General features: G+C 37.8%; 2 protein-coding genes and 1 long non-coding RNA gene across 7 annotated transcripts in view; 2 read left to right on the forward strand and 1 right to left on the reverse strand.

The window, feature by feature from the left end:
- The window catches only part of LOC127443849 (uncharacterized), a 79,505-nt gene that overhangs the window by 37,886 nt on the left and 19,501 nt on the right, over positions 1–22,118 (forward strand). Inside the window, exon 1 of one of the 4 annotated variants that reach the window (XM_051702811.1) lies at positions 16,571–16,728. The exons of the other annotated variants lie outside the window; for them this stretch is intronic. Coding sequence (XP_051558771.1) covers positions 16,674–16,728 — 55 coding nt within the window. The 5' untranslated portion in view covers positions 16,571–16,673. Of the gene's footprint in view, positions 1–16,570; positions 16,729–22,118 lie in introns of those variants that run through there. 4 annotated transcript variants of the gene reach the window in all.
- LOC127443840 (sodium/potassium-transporting ATPase subunit alpha-1-like) overlaps positions 1–22,118 on the reverse strand; it is a 68,031-nt gene that overhangs the window by 14,471 nt on the left and 31,442 nt on the right. The gene's annotated exons all lie outside the window — the stretch shown is intronic.
- On the forward strand, positions 1,709–13,340 carry LOC127443857 (uncharacterized). Its single transcript, XR_007897711.1, has 2 exons — positions 1,709–11,202; positions 11,394–13,340. It is a non-coding gene; the product is annotated as an uncharacterized LOC127443857 (long non-coding RNA).

Here is a 22,118-nt window from a genome sequence, read left to right on the forward strand (position 1 = left end):
ATGATTTCTGTATTTCTCTTTTTCAAAACCACAAAACATTTTTATGTGTTTATTTGTGATTATTTCTGGTTTAAACATAGGAAAATGGTGCTTCTTTATCTTCCCTTGTTTTACCTGGTTGTATTGTAGTCAAATCACCTTAATGGAAAATTGTCACAAAATGAACAGTGAAACAGTACAATTAGGGATGCACGATATATCGGCGGCTGATATATTATTGGCCGATAACCTGCAAAATCTGAATATTATTATCGAGCCAAGCTTACGTCGCTCTGTGTGGATTATTTCAACATCTCTGCACCTGGTTACGTTGAAATTCGAGACTTTCTGCTGTGAGTAACAACGTGCCATTTCCCATATTCTGTTTATGTTTCATGATGCAATAAATGAAAATACGACAAATTTTTTGATTAAAACAAGCCCAAAAACAACCAAACACAGTTCATAGATCTTGAAAAAAGTTTCACAGAGTGACTTGAGATGAGACTTTTCTAATGTTATGACTCATGACAATTCGATCTCTATAATGTTACTTATTCTCATTATGATTGTTGTTTTCACATTTCATATGTAATACAGAATAAAGAATGAGCGCTGTACAAGCGTCTGTGAAACACAAACCACCGCTGAACACACAGTCCGGCTGCTATCATAAATATTACACCATGTATACAGAGTTTAGTGTTTGTATTCATTACGTGCAGTTTATCACGTCATTTTGGTTTCATACATTATTACAGCTGTTTGAAGTTCATTATTATCTCTCTGTTATCGAGTCATTAGGGTTACCGTAAACACTCGTTCAATTTATTCAAGTGTATTTTCATTTATTTCTCATTTCAATCAGCATACATTTGATTTATAGGCACATTTCTGGTTCATGTTACATCAGCCGAACATTAAATAGCAGCAAGTCCAAATGCCAAGCTTTTACATAACACATATTTTTCAAATGAGAAGCTTTTAATGAATCAGCTAGCAGATCCAGGTTAAAGGATTAAAAATGAAAACGTTTTTTTTTTAATTATCAAGTATCGGTATGGGCCACAATGAGCTGTGAATTATTGGTATCGGCCGAGAAATTCCATATCTGTGCATCCTTAATTACAATGCAGAAGGATCTCTATTGGTCATTTAAAAAAGTGATACATTTATAATTTCATGATTTTCCTTCACCAGATTCTGTTCAACAATCCTGTGGAAGTACACTAGTCTTGGGGGGTAAGTTTGTGCTTGTTTTGTCAATTAATCGACAAGTTGCAAACTTTGTTGAAGGGTATTTTTATTTGAAGCAAATTTCTCTCTTCAGGAGTTTTGAGCTGTCTGGATAGTTGCCGAAAAAGATAGGTATGTGGCTTTCTTTGTCTGTTTATCATTAGCCATAAACACTACTTATTATATATAGTATTAAATAATGTTAGCCATTTCCTAAAATGTCTGTGGATGTCACTGTTATTTCCAACAGACAGTTTATTAAAAAATGATCTATTGTTAGAGATGCAGATGGGACCTCTTGGATAGTTCCTTGTAGAAGTGTCTGAAAATAATTTAAAAGGAACTATTTGTCTACGAATGCTTCCATTTAATGCAGATGTGTAATAAAGGATTGTATTTTAGTGGATGGCTAATTGTTTCTTATGTGGTTGATTATCAAGGAGCAGGGAAATATACCAATCCCAACGATCCAGGTAAGTTGATAAAAGTTCTGACTATAACAATGCAAGACTGCAATGGGAGGTGGGGTAATATAATAATTATTAGTGCTTTTTTGTGATTTTAATCATGTCCAAATGGACCATGTCAGTAATTTTCTCAACTTTAGATTAGGGCTGCAACTAATGATTGTTTTGATAATCGATTAATCTTTGATTATTTCTACGGTTAATTGATTAATCGGATAAAAACTGAAATTTTATTCCTGTATTTTATTAAAATATTATTTTCAAAACACTGATATGATAAAGGGCATAAAGATTTGGTTTGATTTACATTACTGAATTCACGATTCTATACTCTCACAAAACTTTGAACAAAGCCTGAATCATGAAAAGTTACGTTTGGATTTTTTATTATTGATATTATTAGAAACAATCCCTTTACTTGTAAAACTTAACAAAAAGTGCTCATCATTAAAGAGTAAATTGATCCATAGGGCATGGAGTGGGACAAAAACATCAGCCCAACAGAGCGCAATAGTGACACGAGAATAGAAATATTAATAATTCTGCCCAGCTGAAAAATACATAATTATGTTAGATACATATCCTTGTACACTGTCACTGATTACATACATTTAAGTATTTTAATATTATAGTTTTTAAAATAGTATTTTCACTGATTACATGTTTCTAAACTATTCTTTTAAAAAAAAATGTGTATGGCTTATCCAGTAAAATAATGTTTGCCATTGTATAAATTTACTAGTGAAATCAGACATTGCATGTGGCATTATCAGGAGGACTTTCAAATATCAGGACCCTTCGCATTATTATACATTATATTCAGCATTACATACAGTTTAATATAGTACAGTCATCTGTAAACCCTGTGCAAATTCACTCTCGCACTAAAAAAAGTCATCCCGGTGCTCACTGTATTACATGCGCTTACATGAGCAGGAGAAAACACTTTAAAAACCGGCACACCTTGACTGCTGAGACTTCAGTCTGATATCCATGAAAGCTGCACAAGTGATTACACTGAAACTGAAATCGTGGTATGATGTTGCACGAGTTTAATCAAAATGATTGCACTTCCTTTCTCCGTTGCGATTTGTTTGATTGACGTGAATGCACGTTCTTGCTTGCTCATTAAAGTTTAACAGAGACTCGCTTGTGGTAAGAACAAACAGTTTTGCGAAGTACGTGGCTGATTTTGAATTCATAACATGTTTACATTATAAAACATAGACAATAGCAGTAAAACGTAAGTGATGCGCTGGAGAGAAACATCTCTCAATCGCATCAAACAGCGCAATGACTCTGTAAACACACCTGACGCAGAAACTGTTCCACATTAATCTGTGTGATTATTATGATCTTCTTTGAAGTGTTTATTAAGTGCTCTCGTGCGCTGGACAACTTAGATCGTGTTTTTCCGCTACAACTTGTCTCCATTGTTTTTCAAACGAATTTTATTATGCAACACATTTTTCACTGGGCTGTGAAGTATCCAACTAATCAATAATGAAATTCGTTGTCGATAATTTCCATTATCGATAATTATCGATTTTATCGATTAGTTGTTGCAGCCCTACTTTAGATCATTTACGTGTCACAACAATGCTTAAATGCAGTAGATAGACCTATACTGACAGGAATTGTATATCTTACGTTAACTGAACTCACAAAGAGTTCTCCAAAGAGTTCCTAGCTAGGAGTTTTTTGCTTTAAACCTATTCACAAAACTGCTAAGAGCAAGTTTTACTAAGGAAATCTTAAGATAAGAGACCTTGTTGCTATGGATGATGTCACGTTTTATGAGCGCTCTCGTTTAAACTCGCTCTCGCCCACAATGATTGGTAGACAGTGAACCTCTATTTGTCAGCGAAGACAGACAACGATATATATACAACCCCAATTCGGAAAAATGTGGGACAGTATGAAAAATGCTAATAAAAACAAAAAGGAGTGATTGTAAATTATATTCACCCTTTGCTCTATTGAAAGCACTACAAATACACATGATGTTTTACCTTGTGAATTTCATTGTTTTTTGGAAATGTACAGTTATTTCAAATCAGATGATTGCAACACGCTCCACAAAAGTTGAGATGGGTAATTCAAGACTAATAACAATTTGACAAGTTGAAATATCAAGGCGATGTGAAACAGGAGATGTTAAACAGGTGAGGCAGTTGTGTCAAATATAAAGAGCCTCCAAAAACAGCCTAGTCCTTCAAGAGCAAGGATCATTCTAGACTTGTCAATTTGCCTACAGATGCTTCAGCAAATAATCCAGCACTTTGAGAACAATGTTCCGCAATGACAGATTGGAAGGATTTGGGGCATTACACCCTCTACAGTGCACCATATATTTAAAAGATTCAAGGAATCTGGTCAAATCTCGGTGCTTAATAAACATCATTCATGTGTAATGGATATTATGAACATGAGCTTGGGATTACTTTAGTAACCTTTGTTAGTCAACACCACTTGCTGCTGCATCCACAGATGCAAGTTAAGACTTTACTATGTAAAGGAGAAGCCATACATCAACACTGTCCAGAAGCGCTGCCGACTTCTCTGGGCTCGGTCTCATCTTAGATGGAAAGTAGAATAGAAGTTTTTGGTCTTAAGAGTCCACATTTCTTTTTGTTTTTGAAAAACACAGCCGTGCCAAAGAGGAAAAGGGCCATCCAGGCTGTTTATTAGCATCAGGTCCAAAAGCCAGTGTCTATATGGGCCAGGGGTGTGTCAGTGCCCATGGCATGGGTAACTTGCACATCTGTGAGGGCACCATTAATGCATACAGATATGTACAAATTTTGGAGCAACATATACTGCCATCCAGCACCGTCTTTTCCAGGGAAGTCCCTGCATTTTCCAGCAGAACAATTTCAAACCACATACTGCCTGGATTTCAAGTGCATGGCTGTGTAAGTAGAGAGTGTGCGTGCTAGATTTGCCTGCCTGCAGTCCAGACCGGTCTCCAATTGAGAATCTGGCACATTATTAAGCAAACCATCTGGCAATGAAGACCCCATACAGTTGTGCAGCTAAAGACTTATGTAATGGATGAATGGGGGAAATTCCACTTTCTAAACTTAACAAACTTGTGTCTTCAGTGCCCAAATTCTTAATAAGTGTTATTAGAAGAAGGTCTGAGGTCCAGAGTGCTCTGGAGCAGGTTTTCATCAAGGATGTCTCTGTACATTGCTGCATTCATCTTTCCCACGATCCTGACTCGTCTCCCAGTCCTGCCGCTGAAAAACATCCCCACAGCATGATGCTGCCACCACCATGCTTCACTGTAGGGATGGTGTTGTCCAGGTGATGAGCAGTGCCTGGTTTCCTCCAGACATGACGCTTGCCATTCATGCCAAAGAGTTCAATCTTTGTTTCTCATGGTCTGAGAGTCCTTCAGGTGCCTTTTGGCAAACTCCAGGCAGGCTGCCATGTGCCTTTTACTGAGGAGTGGCTTCCATCTGGCCACTCTACCATACAGGCCTGATTGGTGGAGTGCTGCAGAGATGGTTGTTCTTCTGGAAGGTTCTCCTCTCTCCACAGAGAAATGCTGGAGCTCTGTCAGAGTGACCATCAGGTTCTTGGTCACCTCCCTGTCTAAGGCCCTTCTCCCCCGATCGCTCAGCTCTAGGAAGAGTCCTGGTGGTTCTAAACTTCTTCCATTTAAGGATGATGGAGGCCACTGTGCTCATTGGGACCTTCAATACTGCAGAAATTTTTCTGTACCCTTCCCCAGATCTGTGCCTCGATACAATCCTGTCTCGGAGGTCTACAGACAATTCCTTGGACTTCATGGCTTGGTTTGTGCTCTGACATGCACTGTTACCTGTGGGACCTTATATAGACAGGTGTGTGCCTTTCCAAATCATGTCCAATCAACTGAATTTACCAGTGGAAACAGGATGCACCTGAGCTCAATTTTGAGTGTCAAAGATTTCAAACAAACTCCTTTCATGTTGTCATTATGGGGTATTGTTTGTAGAATTTTGAGGAAAATAATGAATTTAATCCATTTTGGAATAAGGCTGTAACATAACAAAATGTGGAAAAAGTGAAGCGCTGTGAATACTTTCCGGATGCACTGTAGATATATAGATAGATTTTTTTTTTTTTACATTTTGGTTGATGAACATTTCTTCATTCTTTATCCAATACACCGGGTATCCCTGCAATGGCTGTGATTGCCCCCTTTTTTCTCTGAAGCGAGCACGCATCAACAGGAAAAAATACGCTATGAATTGTCGGACAATATCTCGAGGATATATACATAAAGTTTGGCATATGTAGTTCGATAGATGATTCTGCTGACGGATAAGAGAAATTCCGAATTCATCCGCACTGCACAGTTTAGTTTTAATGTGGCCAGGGAGCGCAGAGTAGTCAAAACCTTTATTCCCAGTGATATTGGGTTGTTTCTATTCATGGGAGAGGTAACTGCATCTTGAAGTTTACAATAATGAAAATAACCTAGCGATTCAGGCGATACCATGGTCAATGTCCACATTATAATATTTATAATATTATAATATATTACTAAAATACATCGACTCATTTGTTATTCAGGCGATTACTTCTTAAACGGTCAATGTCATAATAATATTGTATTATATTGTTTTTAATGTGGATTGACGACATTGGACATGTGTCGGATCATTTGAGTCACTCTTAGGGAGTTAGAAGTACTCAGGACGACTTCTAAGCTGTCGTGGGTTTAGGAGCTACTTTTAGCATTAAAGAAATAGTTCACCCAAAAATGAAAATTCTCTCATTATTCACTTACCCTGATGCCATCCCAGATGTGTATGACTATCTTTCTTCATCAGAACACAAATGAAGATTTCTAGAAAAAGTTAGAGCTCTGTCCGGTCCTTATATTGGATGTTCTCGGTTCCAGCACTTTGATGGTCCAAAAGTCATATTTTGGCGACCCCCCTGGCGAATTCCCCTGAGGAAGGACCTTCTTTCTCAGGGATGGGGCACCATCTGTCACCCACCACCAGACCTCTGGAATCTCCACGTCTGGCCCTTGGACGGGACGCGGAAGACCTGAAGTTGCCTACCACCCGCAGTGGTAGACACGATCACTCAGGCTAGGGCTCCCTCTACAAAGCGCCTGTATGCCTTGAAGTGGTGTCTGTTCACAAAGTGGTGTTCTTCCCGACGTGAAGACCCCAGAGATGCTTAGTCGGATCAATGCTTTCCTTCCTGCAGAAGAGGCTGGAAGGACAGCTGTCCCCCTCCACCTTGAAGGTGTATGTAGCCACCATTTTGGCACATCATGATGTAGTGGATGGTAAGTATTTGGGGAAGCACGACTTGATCATCAGGTTCCTGAGAGGCGCTAGGAGGTTGAATCCCTCGAGACCGCGCCTCATCCCCTCGTGGGACCTCTCTGAAGTCCTTCAGTGTCTACGGGGAGCTCCCTTTGAGCCCCTGGAGTCAGTTGAGCTTAAGGCACTCTCTTGAAAACTGCCCTCCTGACTGCGCTCACTTCCATCAAGAGGGTAGGGGACCTGCAGGTGTTCCCTGTCAGCGAATCGTGCCTGGAGTTCGGTCCGGGTTACTCTCACGTGATCCTGAGACCCCGACCGGGCTATGTGCCCAAGGTTCCCACAACCCATTTTTGGGATCAGGTGGTGAACCTGCAAGCACTGCCCCAGGAGGAGGCAGACCCAGCCTTGGTGTTGCTGTGTCTGGTGTGTGCTTTACGCATCTATTTGGATTGCACGCAGAGCTTTAGAAGCTCCGAGCAGCTCTTTGTCTGCTTTGGTGGACAGCGGAAAGGAAGCACTGTCTCCAAACAGAGGATTGCCCACTGGGTCGTTGACGCCATCGTGATGGCATATCACGCTCAGGACGTGTCGCCCCCCGTGGGGCTACGAGCCCACTCTACTAGGAGTGTAGCGGCCTCCTGGGCCCTGACCAGTGGCGCCTCTTTGGCAGACATCTGCATAGCAGCGGGCTGGGCAACAACCAACACCTTTGCAAGGTTTTATAATCTCCGGGTTGAGCCGGTTTCATCCCGTGTGTTGTCATGTATGAGCAGGTAAGTTCCGGAACAGCTTGCCGGGTGTACCACTTGCGCATAGCGCCTTTCCCCTCCCATGAGGTGAAGATGTGCGCTTTTGACTCCCAGTCGCGTTCACAAGTTGTGATCCCTGGATGACTTTCCTCCTTAGCCCTGTGCTAACTAAGCCCTGTACTGGGGTAGGTGCTCCACATGCGCTGGTTCCCCATAGGTGACCCCATGTGATATGTCTTCCACTAAATCGTTTCCCTGTCGGTAAACTGCGTCTTCCTTGGGCAGAGGTTCCTCTGCTCCCAGTCACCATGCTTGTAGAACTCCTCCCCCGTTGGGTAGGACCTACCAGGAGACTTCTCCACATGACATACTTCCAACAAGACTCGTTAAGACCATGTGACCCCGGGGGTGTGTGGTCTCCGCGGTGTCTTCCCCTTGGGAGTGACACCCCCCCGACGTAGACACTTATGGCCCCCAGCCGGTAAACAAAATTCCACTCTTTTTGGGGAGAAAAAAGAGGAAAAGAGGCCACTGCTGGGCTAGACTTTCCCTATTTGTTGGGCAGTCGACTTGTTCCCAAAGGACCGTTCGACGTTCATAAGAGCGTTGGGGGAGGTTACATTACGGCCTGGTGCGCTGGTTACGAGGCACACAGCAGTTTGCCCGTCTCGCACTGCCAGTCCACGTAACACAGTTCAGCTAGTTGTGGCGTTTCGTATAGGGACCCCTAGTGTCACTACATTGACACAACGTCGAGTGAGTGACAGATAGGGAACGTCCTGGTTACTTTCGTAACCTCCGTTCCCTGATGGAGGGAACGAGACATTGTGTCCCTCTTGCCACAACACTGAACTACCCGCTGAAATGGCCAGGACCTTGTCTCGGCTCCTCAGCACAAAACCTGAATGAGTGGTTGCATACCAGCTCCTTTTGTCCGGGGGAGTGGCATGCAAATTCCACTCGCCAGTTCCCATTGGCATTTTTTCAAAAAGCAGAGGTGTTTAGGGCTCCCAAGAGTGACCCCTAGTGTCACTACATCGACACAACGTCTCGTTCCCTCCATCAGGGAACGGAAGTTACGAAAGTAACCAGGACGTTTTCTATTTAAAATATTCTAAAAATCCTTAAACCAAGATATATTTGCTTGAAAAGCAACATATGAGATATTTAGAGTAATTAAATATAAGTGTATTTTGTATATAAGGGTGTTTTTTTCACTTGGTTATACTTCTGCGAGTGCAGTAAAGACAAAATATACTTATATTCAAAATCTATTCTCTAAAAGCAAGTCTAATTATCTTATATGCTGCTTCTCATGTGAATGCATCTTTTTTTAAAGGATTTGTAGGTGTTTTAAAATTTTTGTATTTTTAATATTATATTCAACATTCTCAGATAACAATTTTGTCTTCTACAGTATAGCTGCTAAAGTTAAAGTACATTGTTTTAAAGGAGTTTTAGATATTTATATTGGAAAACAAGCCAAAACAAAAACAAATCAAAAACCTCTCTCACTTTTCTGTTCACTTCAATCCATCTTTAACTCACAAAAAACAAACTCTCTCTCATTAATAAAGCTGCGTATTGACAATGTTCTTCAGGATAAAAAATGCACAGTGACACATATATTATGATTGAATAAATCACGAGTCATCACGTTATAATCTAGCTGCATTAAGCGTGTGCGCTTGAGGGATGAGCGTCTTCGTGACAGAGTGTGCATCAGCCGGGTGCAGTTTCAGTCTCTCCCCCTTAGATCGGGACATTCACACAACTCATAGTAGAGGCGCTGACTGCACAGAGAAATGCCAGTTTTGGAGTTTGTAGTTATTTACATGATCTGCTTCCGTATAATTTGAACTTTAATAAAGCTATAACCCATTAAATATAACTGCATTAAAGATGTAACGCCGGGGTGTTTCCTTTAAAGACGCTCGACATGCAGGTTTTGCTCCAGCTCCACTTATTCCACAACGAGAGTGCTTCTGTATTTACTTCTTTTATATTTTTGCATTATAATTCCCTCATACTTCACGATCTACATCACCTGAAGCTGTTTGGAAAGTTTATAGTGCATCTGGACTGTGATCTGTATAATTCTTCCTCTCCTCAGTCAGTCGTGATCTGCAGTGCTGCTCTCTCGTGTCATCATTAGAGTTTATTGTGATCTCATTTTACATTAAATGAGATAAAACGACTATTTGACAACGAAAAATGTTGTTGACAGTTTTTTATTGTTGACGTTGTTGAAAAGTTTCAGCCCTATATTTGATGATATTCAGACGATATTCAGCCCTATATTTGATGGTCCAAACGTCATATTTAGGCAGCATGAAAGTAATCCAATTTGGCAAAACAATAGGTTGGTGTATGAAACAAATCGATAATTAAAAGGTTTTTTAACTTTAAATCGTTGCTTCCACCCAGTGCTGTATTTCAGTTTGAAATGACCTAATTCTCGCCTGACGTTCATTCCTCTGTTGTATACAAAGTGCGTGCACATCACTGATGTGTCTGAATTTATTTTTTAAGTTAATAAAGTTTTAATTATCGGTTTAATTTTTACACATATCTATCCATTTGCTTCAGAAGACATTAATTGATTGACTGGAGTCGTGTGGATTACTTTCATGCTGCCTAAATATGACTTTTGGACTGTCAAATAGCCAGCAGACTGATGGCACCCGTTTACTTACATTGTATGAACAAGGGCTAAAACGATTGTCGACATTATCATCAACATCGAGAAATAAAAAAAATTTGACAAAAATGTCCTTTTTAACATTGTTCTCTCCGTGTAATTTTTGTGCTGTCTCACTTGTTGTCTGCTTGCACTAATGTTATACATGTTGCACTGGCCCGATCGGGCAAGTGATAGTTCTAGCAACTGACTCGAATCTCTCTCACACTGGCCCAGAGCCATCGGACAGTCCTCACTGTCCTTATTCCTTACAGCCCAGAATGCACAAAATATGCAGTGTTATTGGTAATTGCATGGGTGCTACCAAAGCATGTGTTGGTGCCACATTTTCAACGGGTCCTTTGAGGGCACAAATAAATCCTGATGCGGCGCAGGCTACAATTGAGTTTGACACCTCAGTTATAAGCTATTCCTCCACCAATGCATGTTAATATGGGTCTGGCGTTGCAAACTCAAAACACGTGTGCATAACAGCACCGCTGCTGAGAAAAATCCTAGGGGAAACACTGAACACATTATGATGGATAAAGACACTGGAAAACTAGTTTTATTTTTATATAAGCAATGAGATGTTTATCGTTCTTCACTCTGCTGGTTGAAATGTTTCTTTAGATAACAACTTGATTTTTAATGACACTCGCTGTTAGTTATTTCATGTTCTTGACTCCTGTTTATGTAATGGTTGTGTTTTCATAGTTAATGAGCCGCTGGATGGTACTGTGACTGTATATGCAACCCCAAATGAGGTGAAAAATCAGGATTCATAGTTGGGAATGGATGTCTAGCTTGATAAGGTCTGATGCTTCTCTTTTTCTTAATCATTCTTGATCTCTTAATGTAAAGTTCATATCATTGCCCTTAATATCAATACCATTTTATCAATGGAGATCAGTTTGCATATGTCAGCATATGTTTGTACGCATTGTTGCTGTGGTTTGGTTTGCCTAATAGACAAAGTCCTCTTGTTGTTTATTTTACATTCTAGAAAATAACAGCGCTACATCTGATAAACAACAAGCTTCTGCATTATGGCGGGGAAACCTTTATCTGAACCGTATCTACCAAATCTGAAGAATCATTTGTCTGGAGAAACGTCTTCAACACGAACAGTCTTTGATTTTGTTTTTTCTAGAATTAACAATTCAATAGAAAGGACCATATGTAAACTTTTCAATATTATTTACATTTTTTTATAAATCGCCCATGAGTTTGAACATTGAGTTTGCTTGATCTTGATGTGTTTTTCAAATCTGATTTTAGGACCGATCATCCACAATGTTATCTGCAAGTTAGGGCTGCTCGATTATGGCAAAAATCATAATCATGATTATTTTGGTCAATATTGAGATCATGATTATTTAACATGATTACTGAAAATTTGTCCCATTAATTTTTCTACATCTTGCAGCTTGACATCAAACATGTGTCCTGAATGAGAAACAAACAAACATGTCACGTGTCTTTAGAAAAATTTACATAAAATAAACTAAATACATCCATACTACAAAAAAATTAATAATCAAATTCAAATTAGATATGTACTGAAATTAGATTTGGATTGCAAATGTTTATGAATCATCACCCATTCTGAGATGTATTATTGTGTAAACATCTGTGTATATTAGGGCTTGCACAACTACTTATTTTTACAGTGGATTTTTTGTCCAGAAAAGCTGTGAGATGTGAGAATTGTTTTGGAAGTATATTTGTAATGTTTTGGAGTCACGTATTAACCTTTATTTCAAACCTTTGTCATTATTTTGTCTGCCACATCAAATATACTAATGTAAAGCTAAAAATGTTCTTCATTCACACTGTTTGATTTTTGTATTTTAATGTAAAACTTGTGTTTCATTTATCTGTTACCATTTTAAGTTGTTAATTTTGCAATGTTAAACACCAAATTAGACTGACCTAAAATGAACTTTCTTCGAAATTATCATTAGCTTTTTTTTTTTTGCATTGAAAAGTGCTCCATTGAATGACCCCACTGACCGAGAGGAGTTTGACAAACATGTAAACCTGAATAATTTAGCGGATGAGAGGTTGCAGAACCTCCCTCCTGTGGTCCGTGCATACATCGTTTATTTTAGTATATGACATTGAATGTATAAAAATGTAAAATGGCTTGCCTGAATGGTGTTAAATGTATGTTGCTGGTTTTTCTTTTAAGGAAGGAACCATAATGGAACACTTTTTTTTTTTTTCTTAGATAAGGATAAATTAAGGAAGTTATTGGGTCATCACCTGCTCTGTTGTTACTCTGAAAATGAACCCTTGGTGGCTGCAACATTTGCTCTTAGATGTCTGGTAATGTGTTCTTAGTTAAAGGGAAAGCCGCAGACTTTGTGGTCTACAGTATCATACACAAGCCATCTGCTTTTTTATTAATTTATTCTCATAGTTTTTTTTTTTTTCATTTTTATTTATCTACGATGTTATTAAAATTCACGACAAAATAGAGTAATTGTAATGCAATAATGTAAGTTAGCATTCGTGAAATGCACGTGTGTGTGTGTGTGTGTGTGCGCGCACGTGTGTATACAGTCATTACAACTGGACTTTAGATTTGTTTTTAATTCGAGATAAAATGTTCTCCAACCACAATAAAAAACAAAACTGGAGTACATTTAAATGATAACAAATGAAATAAATGCAGTATTATATTCACTTTGTCTCTGTATTCCCTAGTTGTCTATTTACAACATTTATTAATTTACCTTTTATTTCAAGACAAAAATGTTCACAGTATGTTTTATGAAAAACCTCACAAAACAAGGCTGTATGATGTCAGTACCTTGATGTTTTGGCTTTATGAAATGTGTTTTACGTTTTCTCTAGCACTGCAAATTTGTTTCATGGAGTAATATTAGAGTAATACATATTCTTTGTCAAATATGTAATTTAGATTTATGCCACCCCCTTTGTTGAGTCTGTGTATGTATGAATGAACGTTACATTTATATATGTGCTTTTCTGACACTACACTCGAAGCGCTTTACACAGTGAACGGGACTCTCCTCAACCTCCACCAGTGTGCAGCATCCACCTGGATGATAAAACAGCAGCCATAGTGCACCAGTACACTCACCACACACCAGTATGTACACACACCGATCAGCCACAACATTGAAACCACCTGCTTAATATTGTGTAGGTCCCCCTCGTGCCACCAAGGCCATAGTAAACAGAGGGACATAATCTTATAAGTTGCAGAAAAACAAACAGCCACTAAGTTCAAAGTTCAATGCAAATTTGAATTGGTTAACATTAGACAAAAGTATCACATGCATGTTTGAATATTCCAGTGTATGAACGCGTGTGTTTACTCTCTTCTGTCCTATACATATTTACTATTAAGTGTATTCCATACAGCTCAATATATGATATGAACATAAATTGTCACTTTTTTTCTATAAACTATTATCATGAATTAATTCTACAATTACTTTTTTAATAATTTAGAATGTTTTACTATAGGTAATAAATACCTACAGTGTGGCCAAAAGTTTGGAATAATGTACAGATTTTGTTGTTTCGGAAGGAAATTGGTACTTTAATTCACCAAAGTTGCATTCAGCTGATCAGAAAGTATAGTCAGGACATACAAAACAGCACCATCACTATTTGAAAAAAGTCATTTTTGATCAAATCTAGACAGCAGCCATCACTCCAACACCTTATCCTTGAGTAATCATGCTAAATTGATCATTTGTTACTAGAAAATCACTTGCCATTATATTAAACACAGCTGAAAGATATTTGTTCGTTAAATGAAGCTTAACATTGTCTTTGTGTTTGTTTTTGAGTTAACACTATGCAATAGACTGGCATGTCTTAAGGTCAATATTAGGTCAAAAATGGCAAAAAAGAAACAGCTTTCTCTAGAAACTCATCAGTCAATCATTGTTTTGAGGAATGAAGGCTATACAATGCTTGAAATTGCTAAAAAAATTGAAGATTTCATACAAAGGTGTACACTACAGTCTTTAAAGACAAAGGACAACTGGCTGTAACAAGGACAGAAAGAGATGTGGAAGACCAGATGTACAGGTGGTGGAGGACGAATCTCAGTTGCCTCCACGTCTGAGACCGTTAATCCACACATCTTATCACATGGCTTGTTGAGTGCGTTACTACGGAGACATAGCGCATGTGGAGGCTTCACGCTATTCTCTGCGGCATCCACGCACAACTCACCACGTGCCCCACCGAGAGTGAGAACCACATTATAGCGACCACAAGGAGGTTACCCCATGTGACTCTACCCTCCCTAGCAACCTGGCCAATTTGGTTGCTTAGGAGACCTGGCTGGAGTCACTCAGCACACCCTGGATTTGAACTCCTGACTCCAGGTGTGGTCGTCAGCGTCTTTACTCGCTGAGCTACACAGGCCCCCAGAGATATTGGCATTCTTAAAGACTGTACCAATAATGAGAAGCTCATAAAAGCCTGTGTGCATCTGTGTATGGATCTGCAAACTGTAATATAGCCTGTAGAATTGTTACTACAATAAAATACAGTACATGGTATACATATGTAGAAGTTTGCATTGCATATTAATACTTCGTTACACTTTCTATGAAGCCCATGTTTTATAATGCATTCATAATGACTTATAATATATCTTATAATATGTTACATTTACATTTATGCATTTGGCAGACGCTTTTATCCAAAGTGACTTACAGTGCCCTTATTACAGGGACAATCCCCCTGGAGCAACCTGTAGTTAAGTGCCTTGCTCAAGGACACAATGGTGGTGGCTGTGGGGATTGAACCAACAACCTTTTGCTTACCAGTTCAGTGCTTTAGTCCACTACGCCACCAAATAAAATTTAATGTTGATAATGTTAACATGCATTTTTCTCTAAGCTATAACTATGAATAGGTAACTATTATAGTGTATTTTATTTGTGGTTACAAATATTTATGAGAAGTTAAAACATATTTAACATGGAATTGAAATGCGTAAATCTGAAAATGATTTTTTGTATGTACAAAGCTTATTCCAAATTGATGTTTGTGCTAGGCTACACTTTTTTTTTTTTTTTTTTTTTTTTTTTTTTTTTTTTTTTAAGATTTATGCATTTAAATTTCATAATAAAATTAGCGTTTTGCGTGATGCGAACAGTTAGCATTATATCTAGCTCATCCAAAGTCTTTCTAGCAAGTCAGTCCACTGTTGGTCATCTTTTGATCACTCTTGGGAGGTTATTTCCAGTCATGCCAGTGCAGCTCCTATCTACTTAAATGGGGAAACACCGAAATATCATAAATGGTTGGTCAAGATTACGATCAAAGAACATATTTAAAATCAACAATAAAAGCTGACAATACTGGAATCATAAATTGTGATTCTTAACCTCATATTACGCTAAAAAATGCCATTTCCCCGGCTTGTTTAGCTAATGCGCATGCGTGCTCTAGTTGATTGACAGGCGATGTCTGTATCTAAAAGGTGATTGGCTCTTTTACCTGTAAGGCGGGACTTCCTTTCTACATCCGTTGACCGTTGTGCGTTCCAATTTCTCCCATTCGTTTAAATAGAAGTGACTAAATAAATCATCTTTGGCTTATCCCATAAGGCTAGTGTGTGTTTTTGGAATCTCTAAAGCTGTAAAGTTTGCTTTATTTTCAAATATTGTGTCTTGTTTTTGTACTTTCCCAGTTGTCAGTCAGCTGCTGGCCTATTGTAAAATGATTTCAAGTGAGAAATTAGCCACATGTGGCGTGAGAAATAACCAGACAATATTGACAGAGATTAATTGTTTCTGAACTGTATAGTTATTAACATGCTCTCTTCTTGTTCACGGTTGATTTTGATTAATTGCAGCTTGAGCTATTAGATATACCGTGAACATTTACAAGAGGACGCTAAACTGCTGAACCTTCAGGGAAATCCAAATGCCAGAGATGGTCCCGCAGGGAGATATCTCAACGTTAAATAACGGGGCTACCACAGGTGGCGCGAGAGCTGCATGAGACGTTCAAACACAGTGTTTATTGTGGTTATTTGGAGTCCTACAGAAAACCTAAGCCCGCACGTACCCCTAAACCTACCATTAAACCTAAACTTAGTAACAGCGAATGAGACTTTTGCGAGACTTAGGCTGCCGGGGCGTTACCTTCTCAACACTTTCACTTTCGTTTTCTCTGACTTCCTTTATCCGTTTCTGCGGGTGTGTCGGTAACTTAACACGGGCCTGTATTTTATGCGCAAAATATAGGAGAATAAGTGCGTGAAAGCGTATTTTGTACGAAAATGGCGCAACATCTAAAGTGGATCTTGCTCTCAGTTTTCGTACAGTTTGTGTCAGGTAAGCGATGTTTTCGTAGTTAACGTTCGTAACAAACTCGTAAAAGGCCCGTCCCGTTTGTCTGCCACATTAAAGCGGTATAATTTCCTTTATAGGTTCATTTTCAAATACCGAATAATTACAATTTGATATATATATATATATATATATATAGTTTTGATTAGTCAGTCACGGTCGCTGGCTTATTTTTGAGTTATTAGACACAGATGGGCCTACACCGGAAAGTATTATATTGTAATAATAATATCATTACATATTACTTTCCGTGTATCGTCAGTCACGCGATATTTTTGCAGTTTTAATTTATTCACTTGTAATAAACTACATCATAGAGTCCCTTAGAGGACAGGGCGGGTTTTTCTGAAATACTTTTGCCTTCCCACATAATAACTTTACCACGGTTTTATTACAGTAACCATGTTTTAACATTGATATTCGTAATAAAACCATAGTATAATACAAGGAAACTAAAACTGTGGTAATCAAAATCATAATTTTGTGTTTTTTATGGTTTATTTAACTGACTATTCATAGTTACTACAATATTACTATGGTAAAACCATGGTGTCTGCCAAAAAACATGGTAACTTTACTGACTGTTCATAGTTACTGCAATATTACTACGGTAAAACCATGGTGTCTGCCAAAAAACATGGTTACTTTACTGACTGTTCATAGTTACTGCAATATTACTACGGTAAAACCATGGTGTCTGCCAAAAAACATGGTTACTTTATTGACTGTTCATAGTTACTGCAATATTACTACGGTAAAACCATGGTGTCTGCCAAAAACATGGTAACTTTACTGACTGTTCATAGTTACTGCAATATTACTACGGTAAAACCATGGTGTCTGCCAAAAAACATGGTTACTTAACTGACTGTTCATAGTTACTGCAATATTACTACGGTAAAACCATGGTGTCTGCCAAAAAACATGGTTACTTTACTGACTGTTCATAGTTACTGCAATATTACTACGGTAAAACCATGGTGTCTGCCAAAAAACATGGTTACTTTACTGACTGTTCATAGTTACTGCAATATTACTACGGTAAAACCATGGTGTCTGCCAAAAACATGGTTACTTTACTGACTGTTCATAGTTACTGCAATATTACTACGGTAAAACCATGGTGTCTGACAAAAAAACATGGTTACTTTACTGACTGTTCATAGTTACTGCAATATTACTACGGTAAAACCATGGTGTCTGACAAAAAAACATGGTTACTTTACTGACTGTTCATAGTTACTGCAATATTACTACGGTAAAACCATGGTGTCTGACAAAAAACATGGTTACTTTACTGACTGTTCATCGTTACTGCAATATTACTACGGTAAAACCATGGTGTCTGACAAAAAACATGGTTACTTTACTGACTGTTCATCGTTACTGCAATATTACTACAGTAAAACCATGGTGTCTGACAAAAAAACATGGTTACTTAACTGACTGTTCATCGTTACTGCAATATTACTACGGTAAAACCATGGTGTCTGACAAAAAAACATGGTTACTTTACTGACTATTCATCGTTACTGCAATATTACTACGGTAAAACCATGGTGTCTGACAAAAAAACATGGTTACTTTACTGACTATTCATCGTTACTGCAATATTACTACGGTAAAACCATGGTGTCTGACAAAAAAACATGATAACTTAACTGACTATTCATAGTTACTGTAATATTACTACGGTAAAACCATGGTGTCTGCCAAAAACATGGTTACTTAACTGACTATTCATAGTTACTGTAATATTACTACGGTAAAACCATGGTGTCTGCCAAAAACATGGTAACTTAACTGACTATTCATAGTAACTGCAATATTACTACGGTAAAACCATGGTGTCTGCCAAAAAACATGGTTACTTTACTGACTATTCATAGTTACTGCAATATTACTATGGTAAAACCATGGTGTCTGCCAAAAACATGGTAACTTAACTGACTATTCATAGTTACTGTAATATTACTACGGTAAAACCATGGTGTCTGCCAAAAACATGGTAACTTAACTGACTATTCATAGTTACTGTAATATTACTACGGTAAAACCATGGTGTCTGCCAAAAACATGGTAACTTAACTGACTATTCATAGTTACTGTAATATTACTACGGTAAAACCATGGTGTCTGCCAAAAAACATGGTTACTTTACTGACTATTCATAGTTACTGCAATATTACTACGGTTAAACCATGGTGTCTGCCAAAAAACATGGTTACTTTACTGACTATTCATAGTTACTGCAATATTACTACGGTTAAACCATGGTGTCTGCCAAAAAACATGGTTACTTTACTGACTATTCATAGTTACTGCAATATTACTACGGTAAAACCATGGTGTCTGCCAAAAACATGGTAACTTAACTGACTGTTCATAGTTACTGTAATATTACTACGGTAAAACCATGGTGTCTGCCAAAAACATGGTAACTTAACTGACTGTTCATAGTTACTGTAATATTACTACGGTTAAACCATGGTGTCTGCCAAAAACATGGTAACTTAACTGACTGTTCATAGTTACTGCAATATTACTACGGTAAAACCATGGTGTCTGCCAAAAAACATGGTAACTTAACTGACTATTCATAGTTACTGCAATATTACTACGGTAAAACCATGGTGTCTGCCAAAAAACATGGTAACTTAACTGACTATTCATAGTAACTGCAATATTACTACGGTAAAACCATGGTGTCTGCCAAAAAACATGGTAACTTAACTGACTATTCATAGTTACTGCAATATTACTACGGTAAAACCATGGTGTCTGCCAAAAACATGGTAACTTAACTGACTATTCATAGTTACTGTAATATTACTACGGTAAAACCATGGTGTCTGCCAAAAAACATGGTTACTTTACTGACTATTCATAGTTACTGCAATATTACTACGGTTAAACCATGGTGTCTGCCAAAAAACATGGTTACTTTACTGACTATTCATAGTTACTGCAATATTACTACGGTTAAACCATGGTGTCTGCCAAAAAACATGGTTACTTTACTGACTATTCATAGTTACTGCAATATTACTACGGTTAAACCATGGTGTCTGCCAAAAAACATGGTTACTTTACTGACTATTCATAGTTACTGCAATATTACTATGGTTAAACCATGGTGTCTGCCAAAAACATGGTAACTTAACTGACTATTCATAGTTACTGCAATATTACTATGGTTAAACCATGGTGTCTGCCAAAAAACATGGTTACTTTACTGACTATTCATAGTTACTGCAATATTACTATGGTAAAACCATGGTGTCTGCCAAAAACATGGTAACTTAACTGACTATTCATAGTTACTGTAATATTACTATGGTAAAACCATGGTGTCTGCCAAAAAACATGGTAACTTAACTGACTATTCATAGTTACTGCAATATTACTACGGTAAAACCATGGTGTCTGCCAAAAACATGGTAACTTAACTGACTATTCATAGTTACTGTAATATTACTATGGTAAAACCATGGTGTCTGCCAAAAAAACATGGTAACTTAACTGACTATTCATAGTAACTGCAATATTACTATGGTAAAACCATGGTGTCTGCCAAAAAACATGGTAACTTAACTGACTATTCATAGTTACTGCAATATTACTATGGTAAAACCATGGTGTCTGCCAAAAACATGGTAACTTAACTGACTATTCATAGTAACTGCAATATTACTACGGTAAAACCATGGTGTCTGCCAAAAACATGGTTACTTAACTGACTATTCATAGTTACTGCAATATTACTATGGTTAAACCATGGTGTCTGCCAAAAAACATGGTTACTTAACTGACTATTCATAGTTACTGCAATATTACTATGGTAAAACCATGGTGTCTGCCAAAAACATGGTAACTTAACTGACTATTCATAGTTACTGTAATATTACTACGGTAAAACCATGGTGTCTGCCAAAAACATGGTTACTTAACTGACTATTCATAGTTACTGCAATATTACTACGGTTAAACCATGGTGTCTGCCAAAAAACATGGTAACTTAACTGACTATTCATAGTTACTGCAATATTACTATGGTAAAACCATGGTGTCTGCCAAAAACATGGTAACTTAACTGACTATTCATAGTTACTGCAATATTACTATGGTTAAACCATGGTGTCTGCCAAAAACATGGTAACTTAACTGACTATTCATAGTAACTGCAATATTACTATGGTAAAACCATGGTGTCTGCCAAAAACATGGTAACTTAACTGACTATTCATAGTAACTGCAATATTACTATGGTTAAACCATGGTGTCTGCCAAAAACATGGTAACTTAACTGACTATTCATAGTTACTGCAATATTACTACGGTAAAACCATGGTGTCTGCCAAAAAACATGGTAACTTAACTGACTATTCATAGTTACTGCAATATTACTACGGTAAAACCATGGTGTCTGCCAAAAAACATGGTAACTTAACTGACTGTTCATAGTTACTGCAATATTACTACGGTTAAACCATGGTGTCTGCCAAAAAAACATGGTAACTTTACTGACTGTTCATAGTTACTGCAATATTACTACGGTAAAACCATGGTGTCTGCCAAAAAACATGGTTACTTTACTGACTGTTCATAGTTACTGCAATATTACTACGGTAAAACCATGGTGTCTGCCAAAAACATGGTAACTTTACTGACTGTTCATAGTTACTGCAATATTACTACGGTAAAACCATGGTGTCTGCCAAAAAAACATGGTTACTTTACTGACTGTTCATAGTTACTGCAATATTACTACGGTAAAACCATGGTGTCTGACAAAAAAACATGGTTACTTTACTGACTGTTCATAGTTACTGCAATATTACTACGGTAAAACCATGGTGTCTGACAAAAAAACATGGTTACTTTACTGACTGTTCATAGTTACTGCAATATTACTACGGTAAAACCATGGTGTCTGCCAAAAAACATGGTAACTTAACTGACTGTTCATAGGTACTGCAATATTACTACTGTAAAACCATGGTGTCTGCCAAAAAACATGGTTACTTTACTGACTGTTCGTCGTTACTGCAATATTACTACGGTAAAACCATGGTGTCTGCCAAAAAACATGGTTACTTTACTGACTGTTCATCGTTACTGCAATATTACTACGGTAAAACCATGGTGTCTGCCAAAAAACATGGTTACTTTACTGACTGTTCATCGTTACTGCAATATTACTACGGTAAAACCATGGTGTCTGACAAAAAAACATGGTTACTTAACTGACTGTTCATCGTTACTGCAATATTACTACGGTAAAACCATGGTGTCTGACAAAAAAACATGGTTACTTAACTGACTGTTCATCGTTACTGCAATATTACTACGGTAAAACCATGGTGTCTGACAAA

This window comes from Myxocyprinus asiaticus, chromosome 7, assembly GCF_019703515.2.
Source record: "Myxocyprinus asiaticus isolate MX2 ecotype Aquarium Trade chromosome 7, UBuf_Myxa_2, whole genome shotgun sequence".
Taxonomy (NCBI): domain Eukaryota; kingdom Metazoa; phylum Chordata; class Actinopteri; order Cypriniformes; family Catostomidae; genus Myxocyprinus; species Myxocyprinus asiaticus.